At 44.2% G+C, this 25,103-nt stretch overlaps 1 protein-coding gene across 7 annotated transcripts in view; it reads left to right on the forward strand.

Moving 5' to 3' along the window:
- PARD3 (par-3 family cell polarity regulator) overlaps positions 1-25,103 on the forward strand; it is a 1,362,300-nt gene that overhangs the window by 176,523 nt on the left and 1,160,674 nt on the right. For all 7 annotated transcript variants that reach the window (XM_078663327.1, XM_078663329.1, XM_078663332.1 and 4 more), the window contains exon 2: positions 19,752-19,853. In XM_078663327.1, the coding sequence (XP_078519453.1) occupies positions 19,752-19,853 (102 nt within the window). The remainder of the gene's footprint in view (positions 1-19,751; positions 19,854-25,103) is intronic.

A 25,103-nucleotide genomic window follows, 5' to 3' on the forward strand; every position in this document is an offset into this window, starting at 1 on the left:
GAAATAAAATGCTAATGAACTTATCATAGAAAACTACGTTTTCATTGTGAATTGGGAACCCGTCTGGAGTTTAGCGAGTCTAAACTCAATAATTGTTACTTAGTATTCTTCATTTAGCCATATCCAGTGCTGTTGGGGGAACCACTGCCATAAATAGGAGTTTAACCATTATGCATTTATTCTGGACTTTCTCAATTTCCCCATTGCAGGACATCCACACCCTTTGCCTAAGAATGTGTATTCCACTTGGATCATAAGCAAAAAGAAAAATCTTTGGGTTATGCATGTGAAGTGTAGATGCTGATAGTAAAAGGACTAACCCCATTTGAGGAGAGGAAACCTTAATGAGGCATGAAGTTAGAGGTTGCATGAGTACTATTTACAGCGTCTGACTGAATATATTTTCAAAGCATCTTTACAACCTGATTTACAAAAATGTGTAGTGCGAGAGTAGGCAGTCTTCATTTTCTTGGTGCAAAAGGTCAGTATTTGCACTTGAGTGAAACCAATCCCTCGATATGAAGCCACGTTCATCTACAAACCATACATTGGTTCTCGAGGAACTGTTACCTGCGTTGGGTGGTGATGTTGTTTTGAAGAGATAATGCATTTATGAACATAGTCGATGGAAAAAAGCTTAGTAAGGGCTTTTTACAAAAAATTCTCAATTGAAAGCCTATCCACTGGAGTATAATGGGCCTTATTTTCGAGACACAATAAACCCTACAGAATTTATGGGTGTTTGCATTACATGTTCTCTAAATGACCCTCTAATTTGGAAGTGAAAATCGCTGTCAAAATTAAGTCTACTCAAGATTATTATGAGACAGACCGAATATTTCGATTATTCTCTTATTGCTTATTCTGGATTGTGAGAAAGCTAAATTACTAAAGCTTTGATAAAGAGGTTTTCCAAGAAACATGTGCTGAGTGATGTTTTTTTGTGTGGATTATGTTGATCGGGATTGATTGACACCTGCGATAAACATTGAGTAAAAATGTAGTTGCCGAGCGGTACTCAATACAATATAGGCCCTTCCCAACCATGCATGCCAATATTTTATTTATCTTAACGGTAAAATACCACTCCATATATTCTAAGGGTTAGGTTACTACTTACACACAACTGCCAATTTGGGTGAAGAGATCAGGCTCTGTACTTTTTCAGATGCATTCGCAAAACATCACTATCCCACCGCGTTTCAGTTTCCAATAGTGATAAACGAGAACTTCGGAGAACCCTACAAAAATCACTGATCCAGAAGCTCCAAATCATATTGCTCCCTCATAAAGGCTTTGCTCCCTTGTTCCGGCTTACGGATTTTTTTTATATTGGTGGCATAACTTTTCAATGTTGACAAAACAGCCACAACGTGACTGTGGGACTGAGTGATTGAGGAGATATAATTAATTGGATTAAGTCAAAATGGAAAAAGTTGTGCTTAATTTGATCCAGTGGTTTCAGGTGCTCTGTGCCGGCACCTAATTGCCAACATTGTCGATTGTGACAATTTGCCACAAGTGGCGCTATCTGAGATTAACACAACAGTAAATTATTAATTCTGAATATATTAAAATGATTATTACCTGCCACCCAAACCATTCTTTTAGTTTTGGGGTTCTGGAATAGTCCGAATTGTCACACTTACAGGAGTGTGATGCTTAGTAGTTGGGTTGTTACTGTAACTGGCAGTATGTCAGGGGCAATGCATGGTGCAGGCTGTAGTGGCCTCATGTGAACCCTGGCACTTATTATTTTACAAATTAAGCACTGGTTTTAGAAAACAAAAAGTTGCGAGATCATAGAAGCAAGGTAAACTAATGGAAGAGTGGGATGGTACAAAGTAGAAGGAGTCTGCTGGTTGCTCATTTACTTCTGACGAGAGGTTAGGTATGAAATGTAATTAAATAGGGGGTTATGATGGCGCCTGCCTCCACATGCACATAAAAAGACATAATCTGTAAGTAAAAATGTGCAATGTGACCTTAGAAAAGTTGCCTGCCCACGTAAGATTGATCTGACAAAGTTACATTAAACGCTTTTCTTTTTAGATGCAAAGGTTGGGCTTTTACACTGTTTGGATTCCTGGTGTTTATATCCTTCTAGAGGAAGAAGGTACATCGTTGTTTTAGGGTCTCAGTTGAGACAAGCATCAGCAAAGCCAAGAGGTCTCGCCCATGAAAGAGCTATTGGCTCGCCAATGTGTTTTAGCCGTGTTGTACATCAGCGTGGCTGCTGTTCTGCATGGTTAAAGGTTTATGCCATAGATGAGAGTAGCGTGTCATAGATTAGAATGGTGCAGAGTAGATTGGCATGCAGTGGCACAGAGTAGAGTGGCATAGAGGGCAGTGGCGTAGAGTGAAGTGGAGAATCTGATATTTGACCTGTCTTTGAATGCGCAGCAAATATGACTAGATAAGAAACAGATTTAAAGGCCTGCTTACAGAAAACGAGCACTCAGAAGAATACTGTAAATGGGAGGTGCAAACTCAAGCTGGACAGCCTAAAACATCTAAAGCCAGGAAATAGAAAGCAAGCACATGTGAGTTACAAACCACAAAGACAATGTTAAGCAATGGGCGGAATGCATTCCCCGGAAAGCTTTCTGACTGTCCCCAAGATGCCTTTAGCAAACAAGACAGCTGTGCTGTCTGGTAGTCTTCGACCTAAAAAAGGGTTGCCCTGCTTTTGTTTGACCTAATTTTTGTTTGCAGATCAAGGGATTCCATCAGCATGACTGAATATGTCATACTTAAGAGGTCACTGTTTCTACTCTCTTTTTTGTTTTTGTAACTTCATGTTTATATTCCCCATCCTGTCAAACTAGCTATTCTCAGTTCTTGTCTTGTCTTGCTTTTCAAAACTTCCTGTAGAACAAGATCGGTGACAGACTCTCAAGTAAAGGTGTGCTGAGCGAACGTGAGAAACAGTTGACACGCAAGGGCAGAATCTTTACCATGTTCTTTTACAGGAAACTCAGTGCTTAATATTATCCAGTGGTTTCTGGTGGGGCCCTTTGGCCTTTATGTTCGGGCATGGGCATTTATTTTTCCTCTTCAAACATTTACTGATAGCAAGAGAGTGAAAAACACAAAGGAGGAAGAAAAAGAAAGATGGGAAAACCTTCACACAGGGTGGAAGCAAGGACCTGCAAGAGTGAGATAAAGGGACAGGGAGTGCTGGTATTGAATTAAAGAGGCATGAGGTGAATGGAAGACCGCAGCATTTGTTTTCCGTACACTGACACTTAATAGTAACACCTGCATGCTTCTGAGCAGAGCTTTGGTCATCAGCATTTATTTTTTTTACAAATTAAGCACTGAGAAAACAGGGATGACCATACAAGTTTCTAAAGTGTGATGCTGACATGTAATTAGACGTATTATTCGAATGAACCTGTTTAGTGTACAGAAAAAGCGGAGGATTTCCTAATGCGCTGCTACATGGGGTGGTTTTACTGCAGGGAAGGTACTGCGTGCTAAACTTGTTTGAAAAAAAAAAAAAGAAGGGCAGGGACCCAAAGTTTTTGTTTTGAGTTAGCTCCTAAAACTGGCAGGGTTGTCCGTTAACAAGGCTGCTTAATTTTTATTCCATCTAACGACGTTCTTCCGCCACTCCACACTTCATATTTCTTTAGTTAACTCTTAGACATCCTTTTTAGGTCTCAGACTGCGAAGGCTGCACTTGCGCAGTCTCGCCCGAGACTTTGTCTAGAGTATGGGGGCTTAAACCCGCCCCTCTTCTCCATTGGCTGGTCTCGTAAATGCTGGCCAGCCATTGGAGGAGAGGGGCGTCACCCGGTTTAAGCCCCGTCTTTTTCGGATTCGTTTTTTTTTTTAGGTTCTTTGTCTCTGTGATGTCTTCAGTCACTCAAACCTAAAAAACATGCCCCCCAGTCTGAAAAGGATGGGGCTTGCAAATGGCGAGCGCTTCTCTTCACGATCCCTCCCCTGGTGTCCTCCTCCTGCCTCGTCTCTTCCCACCTCTTCTCTTTCCCTCGGTATCTCTCCCTGCCCCTACTGTGCTCCTCCCCACCTCCTCACCCCTCGGTGCCCTCCCTCTTCCCTACCCTGGCTGCCCCAGCCCGTGCCGATCAGAGCTGGAGCCCCTCGTCGACCCTCCCCGAGGGGCGGAGATGGTCTGACTCACGGTGCCTCCCCCTCCCTCTCGTCGGAGCCTAAGCTTTCTCTATGGTACTCCCTGCGGGAGCACATGAAGTGAACGCTCTATTGGCACTGTAGCTCGTTAAGAGAAATCTAGCGCGAGAAATTAGGCTGGCTCAGTCGGCGCACATTCAGGGGACTAGTGTCTCTTGTTTTGAGCACGTGCATTGGATCCGGTATGGTAGTCCAGCCCTGTTGCTTGCTTCCTGTTGGCTTTGGTCAGGGAAGAGAGAGCAGTGTGGTGTGGGCTTGCTTCATCACGTTTCAGCGCCAGGTTTTCATCTGAAAATACCCTTTAAAATAAGAAAAGAAATGTCGCTCAAGCTTTTGGATAAGGTGAGTCATGCTTTACATACAGATGACTTGGTGATGTGTGCAGCAGATAAGGCAAGTGATCCAGGCGCAAGGGTCATATACAGTGTGGTGTTCTATCATCTAGACAAAGTGGGCAGTTACCTTCATAGAGTTCAGATTAGGTAGTCTAAATCATGCATACCATGGATCGATTTATCTAGACTGTCTGGTATTCTCATGTTTAGCTTGTGTAACTTTCTTATGCATGATATTTGGAGTGACACTTATTTTCTAGATAGGCGGTACGCTGCTACCCATGGCATATCATTGAAAACAATTCACACTTCTTTACAAATCTAAGGGTCTAGAAAGGGATTTAAAACTGACAGCACCATTGAACTTCTCCCCCTGTAGATGCGGTAAATACTTACATGCCCATCAAGGGCACTTCTGCGTACCCATTACATTAGTACATCTAGTTCTACACTTTATGCATGTAAATCATTTTACACCATACATAAAATGCACATACAAGCCTATGTAAACACCCTCCAGCTTCACATATAGCCAGGGTGTTTATAAACACATTGCAGTAGTCATTTGTGAATTTGGTGCATGTTTATCTAGAGCCGAGGCGGCATCTAGGGAGTGCTTTTGAGCCATACACACACGCTAAAGAGAAAATTAGAACTGGGGCAGCATCTGGGTGTTATCTCTGTGCCACGTGGACATATCCTCGAACGCCCGGCTATGGCTGCATGGGGGAGGGAAGTGGAATGAGAAGGAACAGGTGAACAGGATGCAGCACCTGGGTGGGGGACTCCGTGAATGAAGCAGGGGGAGAATTTCATGTCAATCTTAATCCAACGGCGGTAGGGCACAGTGCAGGATAAATGGCGATAGTAATTGAGCAAGTTGGGTTCAGAGAGTGTGGGTTTCCTATTACTTCGTGATGTAGTGTACTCTTTGAGTGCCTTTTTTTGTTGTGTGTTTGTTTTGCTTTTCTCCGTCGCTAGGCCCTGACTGGGAGTTTATCATTCAGATCGACAGTTTTACCAGTCAGGTGTTTGGATACTGGGAATCAGTTGGGTCCGAATGAGAAGCCGACAGCGTTTCTTTCACACGTTCAAATCTGACGAACTTCACTTGTTCGCTGTCGCCTCCGCAAAAAACGTTCGTTGTGGCTCCGCTCCATCACGCCAGCGTTAATGGCTTTCAGGGGTGATTTATGCATTTAATGCCATTTCATCCTTTTCTGGTCTCCCTTTCCATTTTGGACCTTCTAAGCGTCTATTTCATTTACAGTTGATTCATTACATCACAGTCGGAGGTATCAATAGCTCAGATTACCGTGCCCTGATGCATTATGGTCATCGTAGTTATTTAGATGTTGGTACAATACCATACAAGGCTGTGAGGCCCACTCTTGCTTCCTGTGACGAATATTCTCGTTTCTTGGTGGGGGCTGTCCTCCCCCCTCCCCCTCCCTCTGTCTTTGAGAGTGCCGTATCTACCAGTCAAGGACACCCCTGTCTGCTGAGCGGCAGTTGCTGCCTCTGTTCCCTGCTTGTGCTCGATTTTCTTGCCTCTGTTCCCTGGCCTCTGTTCCCTGCTTGTGATCGTTTTTTCTTACCTCTGTTCCCTGCTTGTGCTCGTTTTTTCTTGCCTCTGTTCCCTGGGGCATGCCTCGAATAACCCATTTATAAATAAGGAGACTCCCCGGGGTGAGGGTGTGTGTGTGTGTCTCTGTGGCTGTGTGTGTGGCTGTGTGTGTGTGTTGGGCTCTGTGTGTGTGTTGGGCTCTGTGTGTGTGTGTGTTGGGCTCTTTGTGTGTGTGTGTTGGGCTCTGTGTGTGTGTGTGTGTGTATGTTGGGCTCTGTGTGTGTGTTGTGTCTGTTGGGCTCTGTGTGTGTGGCTCTGTGTGTTGTGTGTGTTGGGCTCTCTGTGTGTGTTGGGCTCTGTGTGTGTGTGTGTGTGTGTGTGTGTGTGTTTGTGTTGGGCTCTGTGTGTGTGTGTGTGTGTTTGTGTTGGGCTCTGTGTGTTTGTGTTTGTGTTGGGCTCTGTGTGTTTGTGTTTGTGTTGGGCTCTCTGTGTGTTTGTGTGTGTTGGGCTCTGTGGGGGTGTGTGTGTTGGGGTCTGTGTGTGTGTGTGTGTGTGTGTGTGGGTGCGTGTGGCTCTGTGTGTGGCTCTGTGTGTGTGGGTGCGTGTGGCTCTGTGTGTGTGGGTGCAAATGCAATAGGTCTCGCATTTGCGAGAGATTAAGCTATTGGCATTGTAAATGACAATGCCATTTATTTCTATGTTTTAAAAACTAAAATAATGTCGTGAGCCATGCCAATAGCACTAACTTTAACAAGGACGAGACCATTGCATTGTAAATGCTTGTTAGCTTTTCTTTCTAGGTTTGTCCCTGTTTTCCTGTCTTTTTCTTCCTCCTCCTTATTCCCTTTTCTGCCTTACATTCTCTCATTTGCTCTGGGTCAGTCTGATAATATCAAATAGGGCCCCAAATGTTAGTGTATCGGGTGACTAACTGCAACCATGATGCACAAGAAGCACTGGCAGTACCATGCCTGGCGTTTATAGAGCCATGCTGCCATCGATGCCCTACTGACAAAGTCCTCAGCCTACCTCCCAAACTCGCCTTCTACCGTCCGATATACCTCCATCAATACCCAGCCAAGGTCCTAGAAAAAGCTGTCAACAGGCGCCTCGATTACCTTGGCCTTCACCAGCTCCTCAGAGGCACTCAATCAGGTCTTAGACCCAACCACTATACAAAAACTGCCCTCATTGCAGTAAAAGATGACATCCAGTTGTAATGTGTATTTGTAAAGTGCACTACCACCCGCTGAGGATATCCTAGTGCTGAGCAGGTTTGTGTGTGCCGAGCCCTGCTTATGCTATGTTGGTTAATTGAAAAGCCAGGTTTTCAGCTTCTTGTAGAATTCAAGAAGAGCAGAGAAGGCTGTGATGTGGAGTGGGAGGTCATTCCATGCATTAGGAGCAATGTAAGAGAACAACTGTCATCCTAATCTGATTCTGTGTATGCGTGGGTTGAGTGCGAGTCTGAGTTCTGCGGAACAGAGTTGTCTGGGAGTTTGACGGAAAGAGATGCAACTGTTCAGGTAGGTAGTGCTTGAGTTGTGTACTGCCATGAATGTGTGTGTGTGTATGAGGAGTTTGAATTGAGCGTATTTTTGTATCGGGAGCCTGTGCAGTTTGCTGTGTTGTGGTGGGATGCGAGCTCTATGTGGGAGGTTGAGGATGAGTCTGGATTGTTTGTTGTCTTCTAGTAAGTTGCAGCCTCCAATACCATCTCCTATCCCATCACAAGACTCCATGAAATGGCAACAAGGGTGTGCCCTCAATTGGATCTGCACCTTCCCCACCAGAAGAACCCAAACCGTCAACATGCCACCCTACTCAGGAGCACAGGAACTCATCTGTGGAGTCCGACAGGGCTGCTCGCTCTGCTCAACACTCTTCAACATATACATGACCCAGCTGGCAGACGTCATCCGGGCGCACAATATCAACATCCTAGTCTACGCAGATGACACTCAATTAATACTGTCCCTCTGAGACAAATCCCCCAAACAGAAGCAATTTGACCATACGCATTACAGAAGTGACTACCTTCATGAAGTCCAACTGCCTCAAGCTGAGCATGGACAGGACTTGGGTGGTGATTTTTGGAAAAGACTCCTTTACGTGGGGCTGCAACCGGTGGTCTACAGACTACAGATACAAGCCCATGCCCAGCGCGTAAGCAATAAACCCCGGAATCATTATAGAGCACAAATAGGGCATTTCTGTCTAAGTCAACAAACTCGCAGCTTCCTGTTTCAACACCCTGATGATGCTTAAGAAAATATTCAGGTGGCTACCAGAGAACACCAGGAAAATGGTCATCCAAGCCCTCATCACTAGCAGACTGATAAGACTGGACTACAGACATGCTCACTACTCGGGAATAGCTAACAAGCTTACAAGAAGACTTCGGACTGTCCAGAACCAAGCTGCCAGACTAGTCCTCAATCTCCCACACTGGGCTCACATCACACCCCACCTCAAGGGACTCTACTGGCTCCTGATACACACAGCACACACTTTAAGCTCGTCACCCACATCTAGAAAGCACTACACAACATTGGCCCTGCCTACTTTAGCAGCTGAATCCAATTCCAGCAACCTCTGACAACTCCTCTCTACCGGACTCTCAATAGCACACATGCCACACATACACAAATGCAAATCAGGTCATGCCTTCACTTGCATAGCTCATAAAGCCCGGGAGGGGCTCCCGCAACACATCAGAGCCTCTTTCTCACTTCTTGAATCATGCAAAAATCTGAAAACTTAGCCCTTCTAGGAAGCCCACCGGGTCTAGACTTACTCATCTGCTACAGCGCCAATATACACTAGCTAGTGATTAGAGCACTCTAAAAAGAGAGGAATGCAACCCTGCCCCCAAAATATTGTTCTTCCACCAAGCCGAGAGCACTTAAAATCGAAAATAGAGCTAGAGTCCCAGAGCAAAGGCAGTGCACTGGAATATCTGTTTAGTTCTGGCATGGAAACAATTAGACGCAAGCTCATAGACCATGACCTGGACAAAATGATTTTAATTGGATCCGATGTGTCACAGGGAGTCTATGGACAGAGCAGCAAGCATCTGAGGCCTGATCAAACTTACAAAGATTAAAGACTTGTTCGGCCGCCATCCGCTGCAACCTAGGGATATCCTAGAAGAGTGAACAAGGTGGCATTTGTATAGTCCTTTTTGTACAGAATAGAAGTTCCTACCACCAGAGCACGCAGATGCTAAGGAATGAAGGGGAGGATCTTCAGCAGTCTCATTACATGGAAACATGTGAAACTCACCGAGCTCACTTGACCCTCCAAGTAGTCAATAGCTTGTCCAAATGGAAGCCGAGGTTCTTAAACTTCGACATGAGACAAGGGTACATGAGCTTTTTGTAAGAAGACCCCACTTTATCAATGCACTTTTCTAGTACAAGTTGTTGGGAAGCACAAAAGTCAGGCTACCTATGGTTTGCGGTTGGAGAAGTCATCAGCAGACTCGGTGTTAGTATCTGCAAGTTTAGTAGTTTTTTTTAAACTTTGGTAAATTGAACAAAGCATATTCATAAGTCAAAACTTTAAAACCCAACTACGTTAACTGCAAATGCCTTTCTTAACATTTGCTTTGTGGCAAATGCGGAAATAAAGTGGTAAATAAAAGACCTGCAAAAGCAGTATGTTAATAAGTAATGAACACTTGAATGGTTGTGAAAAGGAGAACTGTTACTTCAATCCAGTGTGCTTAATCATTGCATAAGAGGATGGGGACAGTGGTTCAGATTTTATTCTAGAAGCATAAAAGCAGCAAAACTAACACAGAGTGAAAGAACTCTGACTGAAGGAGGTGAGCAGGAAAGAGAAGTAGCACGTCATAATGTCTATCTTAAAAGCTCCTTGAAGCAGTTCAGTCTGTAGTATGCTGTAAAGCAGGCTTCTTTAGCAAGTAGCTCGCGAGCTACTGGTAGCTCTCCAGCTACCCATAAGTAGCTCGCCTCTGTGCAGCCTGTGTAAGCTTTTGCTTGATTGAATTAAAATACGTTTACCAAAATTGAGAAACATATTTATTTTCAGAACTCTTAACCGAATATTTGGAAAAAGATGGCTGAATTTCCAAAATATAATTAAATCTGCTATTTAAATGATGAATCATGGGGCAATGGGGAGACGTTTTACAAATGCTAATACATACCAGAGGCATTGCTGCTATGGCTGTTATGAATTATCCATGTAGAGGCATTTCACATTGGAAAAACCGTTATTACTGCTGGCAATCACACCTGAAGTGACCGTTGGTAGTAATATTCCATATGGTGGCCACTAATGTAATCTTTTCTGATGTGCTTTTACAACGCTAACAATATGTGTGTCTCTGGGTGAGTTTTATTGCACATAAGTGTAAGGAAGAGCCTCTTTTTGCTTGTTCCCCCTGCCATTTTTGGACTGTGGCTGCTGGTTTTTTGACTCAGTAGACGGAGGACTGCTAAGCATACCCCAGTGCCAGTGTTCTAACCCCTTACAAAGTGTATGTCAAATTGGCTATCCCCAGTTGGCAAATACTAACTTTTACCCTGTGTCTAACAAGGTACAAAATGGCTCCCAGCCTGCCAAAGCAGACTGTAAGGGTAGTGTTTGCTCTGCTAGTTCGACAATGCATTCAAATCCCTACCAAAGCCACCTCTTCCCATAACAATATATGTAAGTATCTCCTAAGGAAGGCCTAAAGAGCCCTATGACACTGAGCTGTATATTGTTAAGTGAGACATGTTTGTGCTAATGTCCTTGCAGCAAAATCCCTCAAATTGTTGTTTTGCTGTTGAAAAGTTAGCAGCTGCATGTGCTAATACATGGCTGCAGGCTGACCCCCCAGCATGGTTAACTTCTGAATGGGGCTACCTAACTGGGTACCGTAACCTATCGAAATAATCATGTCAAATAAACCTGACCAGCTGCCTAAATCGAATTTAATGTTACCATTAAAGTAAGTCAACTTTGAGAAAGTTGCCACTCTGTGCCCCAGTAGCCTCACACGGGCTACGACCCACAAATCGCTTTCTGCCCGCTTTGGGAATTGTGTGAACGACTCCCAGGTTTAGGATTAAACACAGCCTGCCGCAGAGTGAGGTGCTACATCCGTTTCACTGGAAGTCACTCGGCTGTTAGCCCAAAAGGTGAGCTTCAAAGGGGAAGTCACCTTTGATAGGCAAATGATGATAACACTCCCCAGATGCTATCTTTTGTTCCTTCATACTAGCTGGAGACCGGGCTAGAGAGGAAAGACCAGTGCCCAAACCAGTTTTTCTGTCGGCTTGTAGCCCACTGGTAGCCACACCTCTAGGGTGGGCTACCAATCTCCTAACAGCTGAGGAAGGTTGCCAGCATCTTGGTAGTGGGCAGAATAATGCACTCTGGAATTGTTAGGTGCCACACATTGCTGGAGAGTAGTCACCAGAAGGGAGTGGACCTGGTAGCCCATTGGCTAGTGACCTCGTGGTCCCCGTGGGGTGCTTTCCTGGGATACATATGGCATGCCTGGTACCCTGAACCTCAGAACACACTGGACTTGGAAAGAGGACTAAAGAAGGACTGCCCTGTTGCCCATGGAACTGTGCAAAGATAGGCTGCACCATCTGCTGGACTGCACCTGCTGCACTTTGTGATAGCAAAGTTTGTACTATGCCTGTGGGTCCTAGCTCAGGGAAAAGTTGATCCTCCACCCCAGACCAAAGCAGTGACTTGAAGGATCAGGCTTCTGATCTCCTAGAACCAGATCCAGGGAAAAAAGAGCTGAAGAAGCCCAAACCCGCAATTTGCTAGCCTCCAGAGCAGATTCACAAAAAATTGCCGCTGGGCGCCCGAAGACACCGATCCTTGATGGCCAAAAATTGCACCCAATTCCGAACGACCCGCCAGTGCCATCAGAGTCCAGATTGGTCAGCCCAGAGAGACACCACCCTCCATCAACGGATTTGACACCAATCGCTGGGTACGGAGACCAGTAACCCCGCCGCAACTGGCCTTCTACTGTCTTGAAGAGTATGTTGTCAAACCCCGACCTTTGTGGCAAATGTCGTGTCTCATCACCCGTGGACCAAGGAATCACCACAAAGGCACCCCCGTTGACCACACCAACTAGAGCATCCCTTTAGCATCTTTTAATCTGGCATTCTTATCATAAGGACCACTCCATTATTGTCTATAGCAGTCATGCTATAAAGGCTGGAACTGGATTGAAATTCTCTAGTGGCCAGTTAGCTGTCCAAATCTACCCGATTGGCCCCACACACCTCCATCAGGTTGGATTTGGTCATCCAAGCTGGGCCGGAGTAGCCAAACTAACTTTGACACACTTTTGAAAAGTTTCCAAACTTTTTGTTGACCAATGCTTGTTTGCGGTTGATATTAAAAGTAATAAAACTATTTTTAAATGTATCTTAGGAACCCTCTGGTAGATTTTGTTAATCGAGGACTCTAAAAATGTATAAACATATAATCTATGTTTATACATTAATGTATTGTTTCTTTTGTGCTGTGTGGCTTTCTTATTGTGTTGTTTGGTACTGGTAAATGCTTTACACAAAGTTCCTTTGTGTAAGTCTTGCTGCTAGAAAGCCTGTAGAAAGCTACGCTGAGTTGAGCTTAAGGTTGTTCAAATGAGCCCGAGTGGACCCAAGTCAGTTTTAAAAACGAAATATATGGTAGTTAGACCTCAAAAGTCATTCAGAGGTGACCTATATTTGGACAAGGAGAAACTGGAACGTGTCTAAAGCTTTGGATATTTGGGAATCATGCTGGAGAGCAAGGCTTCATGGGCACCGCATATCCAAAAGCAGAGGGCCATCCTCCAGCACAAAGCAGTGGCTATTCATAAAAGGCATCATTCACAAGAGCTACACTCCCTGCTATGAAAGTATATAAACTTAAGTCCCAACCTCCGGCACTTTATGGTGCCAATATTTTGGGCCATGCCAACTGTGAGATCCTGACACATTTTTCAGTCTCTCCTGCATCTCCCTAGGAATACCCCCTGATCCCCATGTTATTTGATATAGCCCTTAAAAGGGAGGGTTGCTTTGCTAGGTAAAGACTTCTGCTATATTGGATGAGGCTCTGGTCAACTGAGAAACTTGCACCTTGTAGGAACTCTGTGAAGGAATTTTTATTTCTAGATAAGAGCACCACTTTTCTCTGGTTCAGGCACATACAATAATGGTTCTCGAGGTTGAGAAGTTCTGGACTAACCTATCTCTTCCAAAAAGCAACTAAAACGCATCTACTGGGAGCATGTCATAGCAAAGTACCATTGTAATCCTGGTTGGGGAGATTACCTCAAGAATTATTATGTGTCAAGGCCATTACATGTTAAGATCCTTAACATGGGCAAATAGTTTATACCTGAAGTTTCGCTATGGTACATTTCACATCTAAGTGGTCAGCAGGAAGTCTGGGAGATGCCCAATGTGTTCCTTACCTTGTAAGGAGAATATTGGTCATGTGCTCCTCTTCTGCAAGGCCTGTGTAATTCTAAGAGCCAAGTGGATATGACTTTTATGCACCAGGCTTGGCTTTACACGCCAAAGCTTTAAGGGCCCTGAAGAGTGACACATCAATTGACATTGTGTCCTCTGTGAGCAGGTACTTGTTTGCAGTGGGGATATTGCGGGAAAACCAGGACCAGATGTTTTTATTTGCTTTTGAAACTGGATATTGGCTTTTATTGACGTATCCTTTTTCGATAAAGAGACCAATGGAGGGCACGCATTTGCACTTTACTAGGCCCACTATTAGAATGTTCATAAAATACCCTATGCATTGTCTGAAAATCTTTTTTTCTTAGAGGGCTAAAGCACTTTCTTGTGATTCAACAGATTAATATCTTGTATTTATGTGCATTGTAAACCACTTGATGGTACTAGTATCTCCACTTTCAATAGTTTTCGTATTTGCGAAGCTGCAGGTCATATGACCCTCTGTTTTTATGGCGAAAGTGAATTTTATTTTAATGACAGTAATTATCTCTGAAGGTCTTAACTATTGTGATATTGGATTGTCTTTTTGTGTGCATTGTGTTATGGATGAAATTCCGAATAAGCATTTGACTGACACCCCAATCCTCAAAATAAATAGCGCTTATTACAGAAAAAGTTGCAGACACCTGCTGCAAAGGCTGTGAATACCTTTGTTTGTGCAAACTGTATTTTGCGAAACACGGTGTCCACAAATAAGATTTCTTCATTCTAGTGGTAGGTAGCACTACTGCACAGATGTATGATGTTTGCCCATCAAATATGGTTGTCATGGATGGAGTTAGTTCAAACCATGGTAGTAAAACCAAAACAAAAAGCATGCTCACACTTTTACTATCTCTTTTAACTGTTCGCAGCATAACCAGGGGCACTTCTGTTAGGTTGCCTTTTTATTTTTAGGTCTTGGCTATAGACCGCGTTACTTGTTTGTTGGCAAGATCTGTTATTTCCAGTGCATAGAGATGTACTTAAAGTAGGCATTGGGTCAGCCCTTCGCTCATGATTGGATGGCTTTCTTGTCTATCCTAGGTGTTTTGAATTAAGAGATTTCTTCCCTATTCTTGTGTTTTTCTGCCCAGGGGCATTTTGGGCTCACATCGTTCTGATTAGATGAGTTGTATCCATCCACTACTGACTTGAGTGGACCCTTTGCTCTTTTTTTGTTTGTTTAATTTAGAATGGGAGTGTATGGTTTTTGCTCTCTCCCCTGCTTGTTTCTGTATGTCCCTTGCATGCATTCTTTTTACTGAACCCCAATGACCCATGCCTTGGTCCCTGTTTTACATTTGTTTGTAATTATATTCTCTTTACAAGGGTCTGGCAGGCACATGGTAACTACAGGCTGGCTGCTGCCTTTATTTGCACTTCTGCTTTCCTTGTTTCCCCTTTCATGTATTGTTCTAACATGGTCTTCCATGTTAGAACGGTAAACTAAAAATGGCAACCACTTGCATGCCACACTTGCGTCACAACACACAATCGTCATGATACACGCATGCATATGCATCACAATGCATTCATGTGCATTGGTGGCCATAGTGTTGTGGGTTTTGATAGGATGCAATGGGCAGTTATGGCAAAGGCAGGAGGCTGGTCTCTTAGAGCAGGGTCCTATTAGCTTTAGCAATGATTCTGTTTCATGACAACCGGTGCATATTGGCTGCATGTATGGCATGGGTCCGCTTTTGTCCGGTCTGAATATTTGAAGAAAAGTATGAATTATTTTTGTAGCTGCTGCTGGATTTTGTTTGGGCCTGAAGTTCGTGTTGGAACAACCTTCTTTTATCATTCCGTCTGGTCCTCAGTATGGTTTATATTCATTATAGCTTGAGATAATTTTATGAGCATACTGAAAATCTAGACCTTCTAGGCAAGGAACAGCCTTGCCTATTGACTGTTGGAGTATTCCAACAGAAAGAGGATTGCATTGGTTATTAATTTGCTTTTGTTAGCATTAGTAGTGCAGGTATAAAGTTTACCATGTTAAACATAACATGAAACAACCAGCAGTGTCTGGGGAAAACCCTTGTTGTATGTGAATGGATGCATTGGGAGCGGAGGTAGGGTTACATAAATTGGTTCACATTGCAGTATCGGGGCCCTGTCTATACTTGTTGGTGGCTAGTTGGAAATCATTGTTTCTATTGGTCTTCAAAAAGCACACGCCTTACTGTGAAGCAATGGGATTGTGTCCAGTTGAGTGGGGAGCAAATCTGGATCATTTGCATTAGATTAATACAATAGACTAGTGTATGAAATATTGGTCAGTGTAAATCTTCGTTTTTCGTCTTGGGGCCAGTAGAGTTGACAATGATATGATAGAGCAAATACCCTGTCCTGTCAATGTTTCAGAATAAAGGGGGTGGGTGGGTGGGTAGGTGGATGGGTGGATGTGGATGTGTCTGTCTGTCTGTCTGTCTGTCTGCTACATATGGTCCACCAGTTCTCAGAGGAGAAGCCTTCTCATTATTTTATCATTACCAGCTGAGTCTGCACCTATTTTTAAGAATCATTGTGCCGATACCTTAACCAATAGCCCTACAGTTTATATGTGTACATTTTCAGATCAGAAAACATGGCAGAGGCACTGTGGAGAATGAGCTGATATATTTTGGTGTCAGCAGAGTAGATGCCATCCCCAAGATCCAGGGGGTGAAGAATGAGCGAATGAATAACACTGAACATCACAAGCCTAATGCGTCTCAGCTAACCAAATGCCTGCTTACTCAATGAAACCCAAAACATGGCATGTCCTGGTTCTCTCTTGTTTGTGAGGTAAGGGTGAACTAAGCAGAGAATGTTAGAGGGTAGTGCGTCCCTCTGTGTTGTTGAGCACAACATTGACATTTCGAAAAAACAGAGAAGCAATGACCTACATTACCGCAAGTCCTAGAGTGACTGATCTCATTCTCTCGCAGTCACCCATTATGTGTTCATGTGCAGGAGTATACTCCAGGTTTTCCCAGACGTTATGAGAACTTCAACTGGAACCAGCTTAGCCTTGTTGGACGTGGTCGGGCCGGGTTGCAGTCTTACACTTGTGGCCGCCACTGGGACGGTGCAGAGTGCTACTTTACAATTCACTGGGAAAATCCATTCGCCTCCATGAAGAGCTCTAAATGTACATATGAATTCAAAGTGGTGAAGCCAGTTGAATGCCTATAACAAGCAGAACATAGACTTTCCCTTTCTTTGTAGTTGGCAGTTGCCTAAACATTTGGTAGCATAATGTCTGCACTGTTTGCTTGTGCTGTTTGGTAGACTTGAATAATCCTACATGAGTAATGTGTTCTCTTGTGAATATTGTATCGACTGCACACTAAGAATGCGGACAGTGGAAAGTGACTTAAGTATTTTTTTTTTTTTGGAAAACCTTTATTTGACATTTCAACCAAGTACGAACATGGGCCTACAACCCCTAGGGCCGGCCGCTAAGCAGTTGCAACACAATAAAACAATCAAAACCCAGACTCAGCATCCCGGGGAGCAGATTCGCCACGTCCAATATACGTACTGGTTGTAAACATATCAAGTTGGTAACAGGATAAAAAGGTTCCATTTTATAATACAAGATAGAAGGATCAGGTGCCATACAATATCTCAAGTTGCGAAAAAATGGGGGGGGGGGGCGAAATAGCATATGTCCACAGTTAAATCATCTTCGTGTAATTCAGCGGCGTTGAAACATATTATTAATGGTAAGCGAGCGTACAAATACAGTTCACGCCAGCTGAGTGCCCGCCCAGTAGCACTGAAACATTGCGAGAATTGAGGCACATATGAAACCGCAGAGATGGCCATAAAATTGAACCCATTACACTGACCCGGAAAGGAAGAAAAGAAAAGGGCAAAGAAAGATCAGAAGAAAAAAGGCCATAGAAATAAAACGAAAACAAAACACCCATCCCCCAACCCCCCACCCTGCACCCCTGCAGATGACTACGGCCTACCCCCCAGCAGCGTGCCGGTCGCCCAAGAACTGAGACCCGAAATTTAGAAAGACCCAGAGAAAGACAGACAGAAATTAAACCCCACCCAAATAGGGGAAATGGAGGAGGGCTATCTTCTACGTGCTCCCGGTCCCTCCCCCCCGCCCTAACAAAGGGGTCCCCCCGAAACTGTCACATCTGAATAGTCCAAACTGAGAAAACATCCCGGGGCGAACCACCAGCCCTGCCCCGGACTCCGTTAAGCTAATGAAGCAGTCCTGTTACCGATAAGACCACAATGAACAACCCAAACAACAGTCTCAGCCTTGGCCCCGTCGATCGAATTCGCCGAGTCCCTCAGACGAATAAAGCCCCATCATCAAAATGTCAAAAGATACATAGAAGTGGTCGGAACATAGTTCAGTAGATGGAAGAAGAACAGTAGATCCCAAAGTAAGCAGCTGGTACCGACGATGTCCCTCCCCGTCTCCGAAGCCAGGCCTTATCACATCCGCCATCTTGATATACCGACTGGGGAGGGGGTTCGACACAATCCAAAACAGTGCACAATACCAATTAAAAGGTTCCAGGATAGGGACAGCAGTTGGATGTTCCGACAGCTGCAAAACCGGGGATTCCAAAAAATTAGTTAAGTCACCGATCACAACCCATTCAAGGAGATCCACTTCTGTAGGGGCAGGCACAGCTTCCAGCACTGGGTCTAATTGCACCACTGGGGCGTTGATCAAGAAGCAAGCTGGCTGCCGGGTCTCGGGCATCGAATCAGGATCCGGTCTCAGTCCTTTAAGTCCATCTGCCGCCGACAACAGGTCGCATGTCTGAGCTGCCACAGTCGTCTGAAGTGCCTCTAGGGCCGCCAGCACCTCCCGCAATGACGGGCCCCTTTGGGCCTGCTCCGCCTGGTTCCACATTTCCTCAGGCATAAGGGTCCCCACGGAGAGGCGCCTTCTCCGGGGTGAGATCAGCAGGAGCAGGACTGTTCGGTGAGGGACCAACCGTCAGTATGCATTAGTACGCGACGAGACTCCAACCCAGGTGCGCCGGCGATGCAAGTGCCGGGCCTCCTGATCAGGGACCCCCGCGACACCGCACCGTGCGTCACTTGTCTCCTCACCTCCAACACAACACCAGGCTGCAGATGATAGCAAAGCAATCCAAAAATTTCCGAAAGTTCCAGAGACCGGACCCTGCCGCCCTAAACAGTCCGCTGTTGTTCAACTCAGACCCGGCTAAGCCAGCACTCGAGACCCAGGCTTTCAGACTGGGTTAGGTCACAAATCGGTCCTCGACGTTACTCAGCTCCACAATGTCAGAAAAACCCCGGGATCACACCATCGGAGTGCGGATTAGTTCACACACACAGATCCGGGGCAGGAAATCAGGATAAGTGACAGGATCTTGGAGCGCAAGACGGAGGTCAGCGGAGCCGGGAGACTATGCGGCCATCTTGCTTGCTGTCGTAGCTCCTCCCCCATGACTTAAGTATTGGTACTTAACTTAAATCAAAGCTTTTCATACAAGGTTATAGTTTGACATGTTATCTTCCAGTGGATATACGTAGATTTCATAGCGTATCTGAACGATCATGTGGTCATCAATGTTATATCCTCATGTTCTTTAGATGATTTGTGAAGTATTGCCATGGTGTGGTGCTTCCGAGACACTATACAATTGAAATAAGAAACTGATTTGAAATGTCATGATGCATAAACATATTCCCCTGAAAAAAAAATGTGACCGCATAATTTTTTGAATGCATTTTAGTTATCTAATCCCCGCTCCTTAAGAGTCTTTAGGAACATAATCCACTTTAGGAATCGCATCTCCGGAGTTATTTGTAACCCTGATGCTCACTAGCGACAGGTGAAATTAAATTTTAGATTATAGGACAGTCGAGCATTCTATCCAGCAGCCCCCAGGATCTACCTGGTGCCAACAACCTAAGGGAAACGGTGGCTGGTGATTTTCTTTTGACAATCCTGAAGGCAAACCAGCAACCAGATTTGTTATTTTTTCTCATGGGGATAATTTGGTGCCAACTCAACGAAGTAGTTGCAGTCGTGATGTACAATAAATAACTATGACCCCCACCATGCTCACAGTTCTGAGATTGGAAAAATAGGGCAGTGAACACATTTGATTTCTAGAAATAATCCTATACACACTTAGTATTTTAAGTTGATATTCTCTGGAAAAGTTGCATGAAACTAATCTGCTTTTGATTTTTTGACAGGATATTGGATACTGGGTGCAGGTGCATCGCTTGGAGCACGGCGATGGAGGGATCCTGGACCTTGATGACATTCTTTGTGACGTAGCCGATGACAAAGACCGGGTAAGTCAAACTGTGTGTCTGATTTGTTTTCCATCTTCGAGAAACTGTGAATGTTTGTGACTGTGATAATACATCTTAGACCGACCAGTAGGAGAAACATGGTTGGTGGCATTCTTTCTGGGCTACGATTGACATACACGGGGAGGTGCCCTGCCTGAACAGCAGTTTGCTGCTGGTCTCATCTGCTTTATCATAGCTTTGCTCACTGCCTTTTAATTGGTCTTGCTGACCTGAATTGTGCCGAGTCGATCTGCAGATTTCTGGACCTCTCAATGTTTACAAGGATCCCTATAAAGTGCTTTGGGCAGTAATGCTTACTGTATTGTTTCCATCTAAAACCTTTTAGGATGTGTTTCACTTTTGACCCTAGAGGAGGGGTTTATTTATTTATAAAGTTTTTTATATAGCGGGAACATGATCCCGAGGGATATCGGAGTTAATTTTTTCAGTGCTTTGTAAAAAGGGGGAAAATATCTTGTTGATTAGCTTTAGTCCTAAGCAGTAAGTGAGTTTCCTTCTAGCATGCCTAAAGTTGAAATGTGTTCGTTCTCCTTGTGCATCCATTGGAAGAATGAGCTTGGCTGTCTGTGGGGATTACCTGAAGAGGTTCCGGCTTCTAGGCTCTTTGAGAGTGCATCCCTACTGAGGTATTTCCTGGGGGAGTGGATCTTTTTGTAGTGTGGGTTTCCAACATAGATCCAGGAGGGCTTGATTCCTGCTCGATTCTCGTGACTACCACCTCAACTAAATCTACATACAATTTATTTCACTTGAAATCATTTACATAGTGCCATTTCTGAACATATAGCATCGATCTAGCCCTCCTGCACATATGTTGGACATCCCTGCTTATGCTAAGAAAGTTGACTTACAGACAACAATCAGCAGACATGGTGCTTTGCATTAAAGAAAGCAAACAGGTGTGGCAGAAATGAGAGCTTGCAGGAGAGACCTGAGGTGGCCAGCCATTTGGCTCTGGAATGACTCTGGCGCCAGATGTCTTACCCTAGAATGCACTGTGCAAGAAATGTGAAAAAGTGATGGAGGGGAATGCTAGAATCTGTCGTAAACTATGAATATATCATGGGTAGCATTCGTTTCCATTGTTTTTGATCTCGTCTCCAACATTGCCAAAAGCAACCAATTACAAGCAAATCGGACATATATATTGGCACATTTTAGGCCCTGCCAGTGCATAGCTTTAAAATTATCCCGACGACCTACCTCTCCACAAAGCAACACATCTACACACAATAGAATTCACCACCCATGAACATCCTGATTCATTGCAATCGATTGTGAGCATTAACTTGTGTTTATCACACGTTTTTCAGCAGCTCTCTAGCTGAGGTTTGCGTTCTACAAATATCTATACTTACATATGCAGCGCTAGGTGGAAGTGGGCGATCTCCCACAGTCGCAATGGGAGAGGCAGGATTGCATCTAAGGGAGCCGGATTGTGGCACTCCCCTACCAGTTCAGCTGGTAAAGTATTCTCAATGTTGTGGAGGTTTTGATAGGATTTTTCAGAGTACCAAATCAATCCGTTATTACAGCATCATAGATTTATGTTTCTGCCATAGATATGTTTGCATTATAGGATTCATACAGTGTGAAGATTTGCCAGATTGGTGGCGTAGGCATGTGTGACAGTCTTAAAGCTGTTCAGCAATTAGGAGCAAATGAATGGTAAACATTGTGTAAACACTTATGTGATGGAATGCACTCCATCAATGAGCATGTAAATGATTTACAGTTAAATTGGGCTAAGTCAAAAATACATGGGAACATATGTATTTGTGTTTATTTGCAGTAATTACCTTTGACAAAAATAACTTGCTTGCGGAAGGGCTAAATGATCGTAGATGCAATGTGTGATCCATGATTCATTCAAACAATTTGTCTCAAGTCGCTGGTGGAAGTGAACGTGATGCATTTAAATCCTCATGCTTTTGAATAACCGACCTTTGCGAGGTACCCCTGAGCATTTGGGTGTTTATAGAATGCATGAAAACAAAAACACATTCACCCTCTTGGCTCGATTCTAAAAACGTCAAACTCTATACAATGCGATACATAACTATAGGTGTCTGCACAGATTCAAAGGTCTTGTGTTCAAAATGTTTTCGAAGAGTTCTCCTGTGAGGCTAATGAAGTTACATATTAAACTTTTATGAATTCCCATTTTCGTTCATGCAAATCCATTTCCGTATATGTGTAATTGTTGGTAGTCCATAAACCGAGCATGAAAAGTTGCTTCACCAAGTGCCATTGCACTTTTAGTTGCTTTTATTTTTCCTCTGCATGGAGAAAATAATGTTCCTGTGGAGAAACCCCTTCTCCTACACCCCCATCAATTTTGAGGGTATTCCACCTGGTATTGGTATTTATTCCTGTCCTTGTTATACTAAATGTAACCATTTGCTGGGTGGAAATTGGCTTAGATGGAGTTTGTGCACAACTACAAACTTACAGGCTTGGGCGTGTGCACAATATCCAGGTATTCCTGCCATGAAATGTTTACTTCCTGCTGATGGGAGAAGACCTACTACCCCATAACAATATGCTGTACTGGAGAAATATGGATGAATCTGCGAATGGGGAGGGTTTGTGACTAGCAGAAGTAGCTTTACGCTGGCAAATAAGGTTCTTTGCATGTGTAAGGCAAACTTACATGCACAAATGATATTGTAGGTCCGACCCAATATGGGCATGTCTGAATATCGCTGCCACGCGATGAAGGTGGTGGAGGGAGGCCTGCGTTTGCAGAGCTGTGTGGCATTGTACAAGAGGCTAAAATGGCTGAAAGCTGCATGTTTTTGGGCCTAGTAAGAAAAGGTTAAATTACTCAAAGGTTTTTCATCTGACGAACAGCAGCTGTATGCCGGATATTGCAAACATTTATTTTAATATTTATTTTGAGATTCAGTATGTTCACTGACTTTATAGACCTCTTTTTGTGTTTATCTTATGAGTTTAAGCTTTCGTTGGAAGAGAGAAAATAATGCTTTTGCTTGTCAAATAATTCATTGTTTTAATACCCTCCGTAAATATAGCAGGGCTTCAGAAATGTAAATCCGCAGGTCCATGGAGAGACAGTGCTATATGTTTAGAGTTCTTCTCAGTGCTACTTTTTTAGAGTATTTATTCATAACAGAGGCTCAGCAGGCATCAAGGGCAAGTACATCAGCTTGTTAGATTGTACTGCGGGGATGCATCTGGTCTCCATGGGAACCCCTCCTCCCGTGAAATAAAGGCTACCCCTGTGAGCCATATGTGGTCTCGCATGCTCCACATACTGATCGTGTACAGATGGATGTCCAGTGAATGTCAAAGAAATAAAAATCAGTACTATCATTTGCGAATGCCCACATTAGATACATTTAAATAGAATTGTATTTTCAGGGAACTTATTTACCTATTGGTTATTTAAAAAAATGTGGCACGAGTCAAGCTTCGCTGGACCTACGTTTTGACCCCCTAGTACAGAATGTATAGCTTAACAGGAATTGCGTGGATCGCCACCACGTGTCATCTGTTAATGCAGCTTCAGGGTCCTAATTCCTGGTTGCAGTGAAAGCTTTATGGGCATAGTGCTGGGACAGCTGTGATCCAGTGTTTTGAGAAATCTGAATCCAGAATAAAAAAAAATATGTGCTCAGAAGTTACTGCGACTCAAAAAAAAAACGGATTGTGTTCCTCTGTGTTACCTGTTTGGAATTGTGTCTAGTTAAGTGTAGTTGTATTGGTTTAAACACAATTGCGCAGCTGCCCATCTCGAGTGTGTCGCTGTTTATTTGTTACACAACATAGCATCTGTTGCAAGGGTTGATTGTGGGGCGAATATCTGAACACTTGGCTGCGCCCTTCATGTGACCCTGGTTGTCAGATGCCCACAAGGGAGGACGCACAAGTTCAGCCAAGACGTGTTACTTAAAGGTAATTAGACATTGATTTATTTATTAATGCTGACCCCCTCTGATCCCTCTAGTTATGGAATGATTCATGGAAGCTTTCAGCAAAACAGGAAGGTGGGTGGACACATCGTCGCTAATTACGCATTAGGAGAGTTTCTAATATTTATTTTGGAGCATTTGTTGGCCTCCTGGTGAGCAGAGTATGTAATTGAACTGAGTCTACCAGGCTGTGAAACTAACTTCCAAGCGCGCAGTGGGGATTGTTGCTCTTGTGTCATTTAGCTATACAATTATTAATTGCTCCTCCTGTCATCGTTGCAAATCTTCCATAGGAAGCCGCCGAGCAGCTTCCGCTAGGTTCCGGGCGTTGATTGGCTCCCCAGTTGTTCTCTGTTGTTGGACGGGGGGTGTCCCTGCGCCAGCTCTGAGCAGGATGTGTGTGATTTCTTCCACAGCTGGACCGGCACATTCCATGTATGCCCACAGGGGGCGCTGCCGCGGAGCGGTTTACTAAACTGGCGACTTAATGGTAACGCCCTGAACCTCCGCCGTCTAGCCCCCAGAGGGTAGGAATTATCAGGTGATAAATATACCCAAAGCTCCACAAAGCCGGTTTCTTTTTGTAGAGCCAGGACACTTTCACTGAGGGAAAGCAAAGTGCCTGCGTAAAGTCATTCAAAGTATCCCATTAATGCCGGGTGCCGGCTGTGTCTGCTGCCTTCCATCAAAGAACAATGTGTGAGAAGGATTGCATTACAGCGCTTAAACTGTACGCTAGGAGTCTGGGAGCTGGCAGCCAGCCACTGCGGCCTATGTGTGCACTAGGCGTCTTGGGGCTGGCAGCGGGCCTTGGCGGCCTCTGTGTGCACTTTGTGAGCTCCGGGGTCTGTGAGCTTCTCTTACCCGTGAGAGAGGGTTTGCATCCTGCTTGGATGTTGGTAAATTGTGGTCCTTTGCACACGTGGTCCAGAGGTAAATGGCACAATGCTTTTAGGGAAGGCAAAATATTTGTATTGAATTGTACTGCTATTTGCATTTAAGAAGAGCCAACACATGTATTTCTCACTTTATTTTCGCCTGGTCGTTAAAAACAGATATGGGTTTAAATTAATTATATTAGCTGTGTTTGTCCTGTAAGGCTTCATGGGTATCTACAAGGTTAACCAATTCTGTGGCCGTACCCGTATCTTTACCGCCAAGACGCCCTCGGACAGGAGTTTGCGATTCATAAATCTCCCATTCATTCATTAGATCTTTGCGGGGCCAGATTTTAGCAGACACCATTCATCTCTGACTGAATTACAAGTCCGCACATCCATAGATTCATAGAGAT

This window comes from Lissotriton helveticus, chromosome 10 (genome assembly GCF_964261635.1).
Source record: "Lissotriton helveticus chromosome 10, aLisHel1.1, whole genome shotgun sequence".
In the NCBI taxonomy this organism is placed as follows: domain Eukaryota; kingdom Metazoa; phylum Chordata; class Amphibia; order Caudata; family Salamandridae; genus Lissotriton; species Lissotriton helveticus.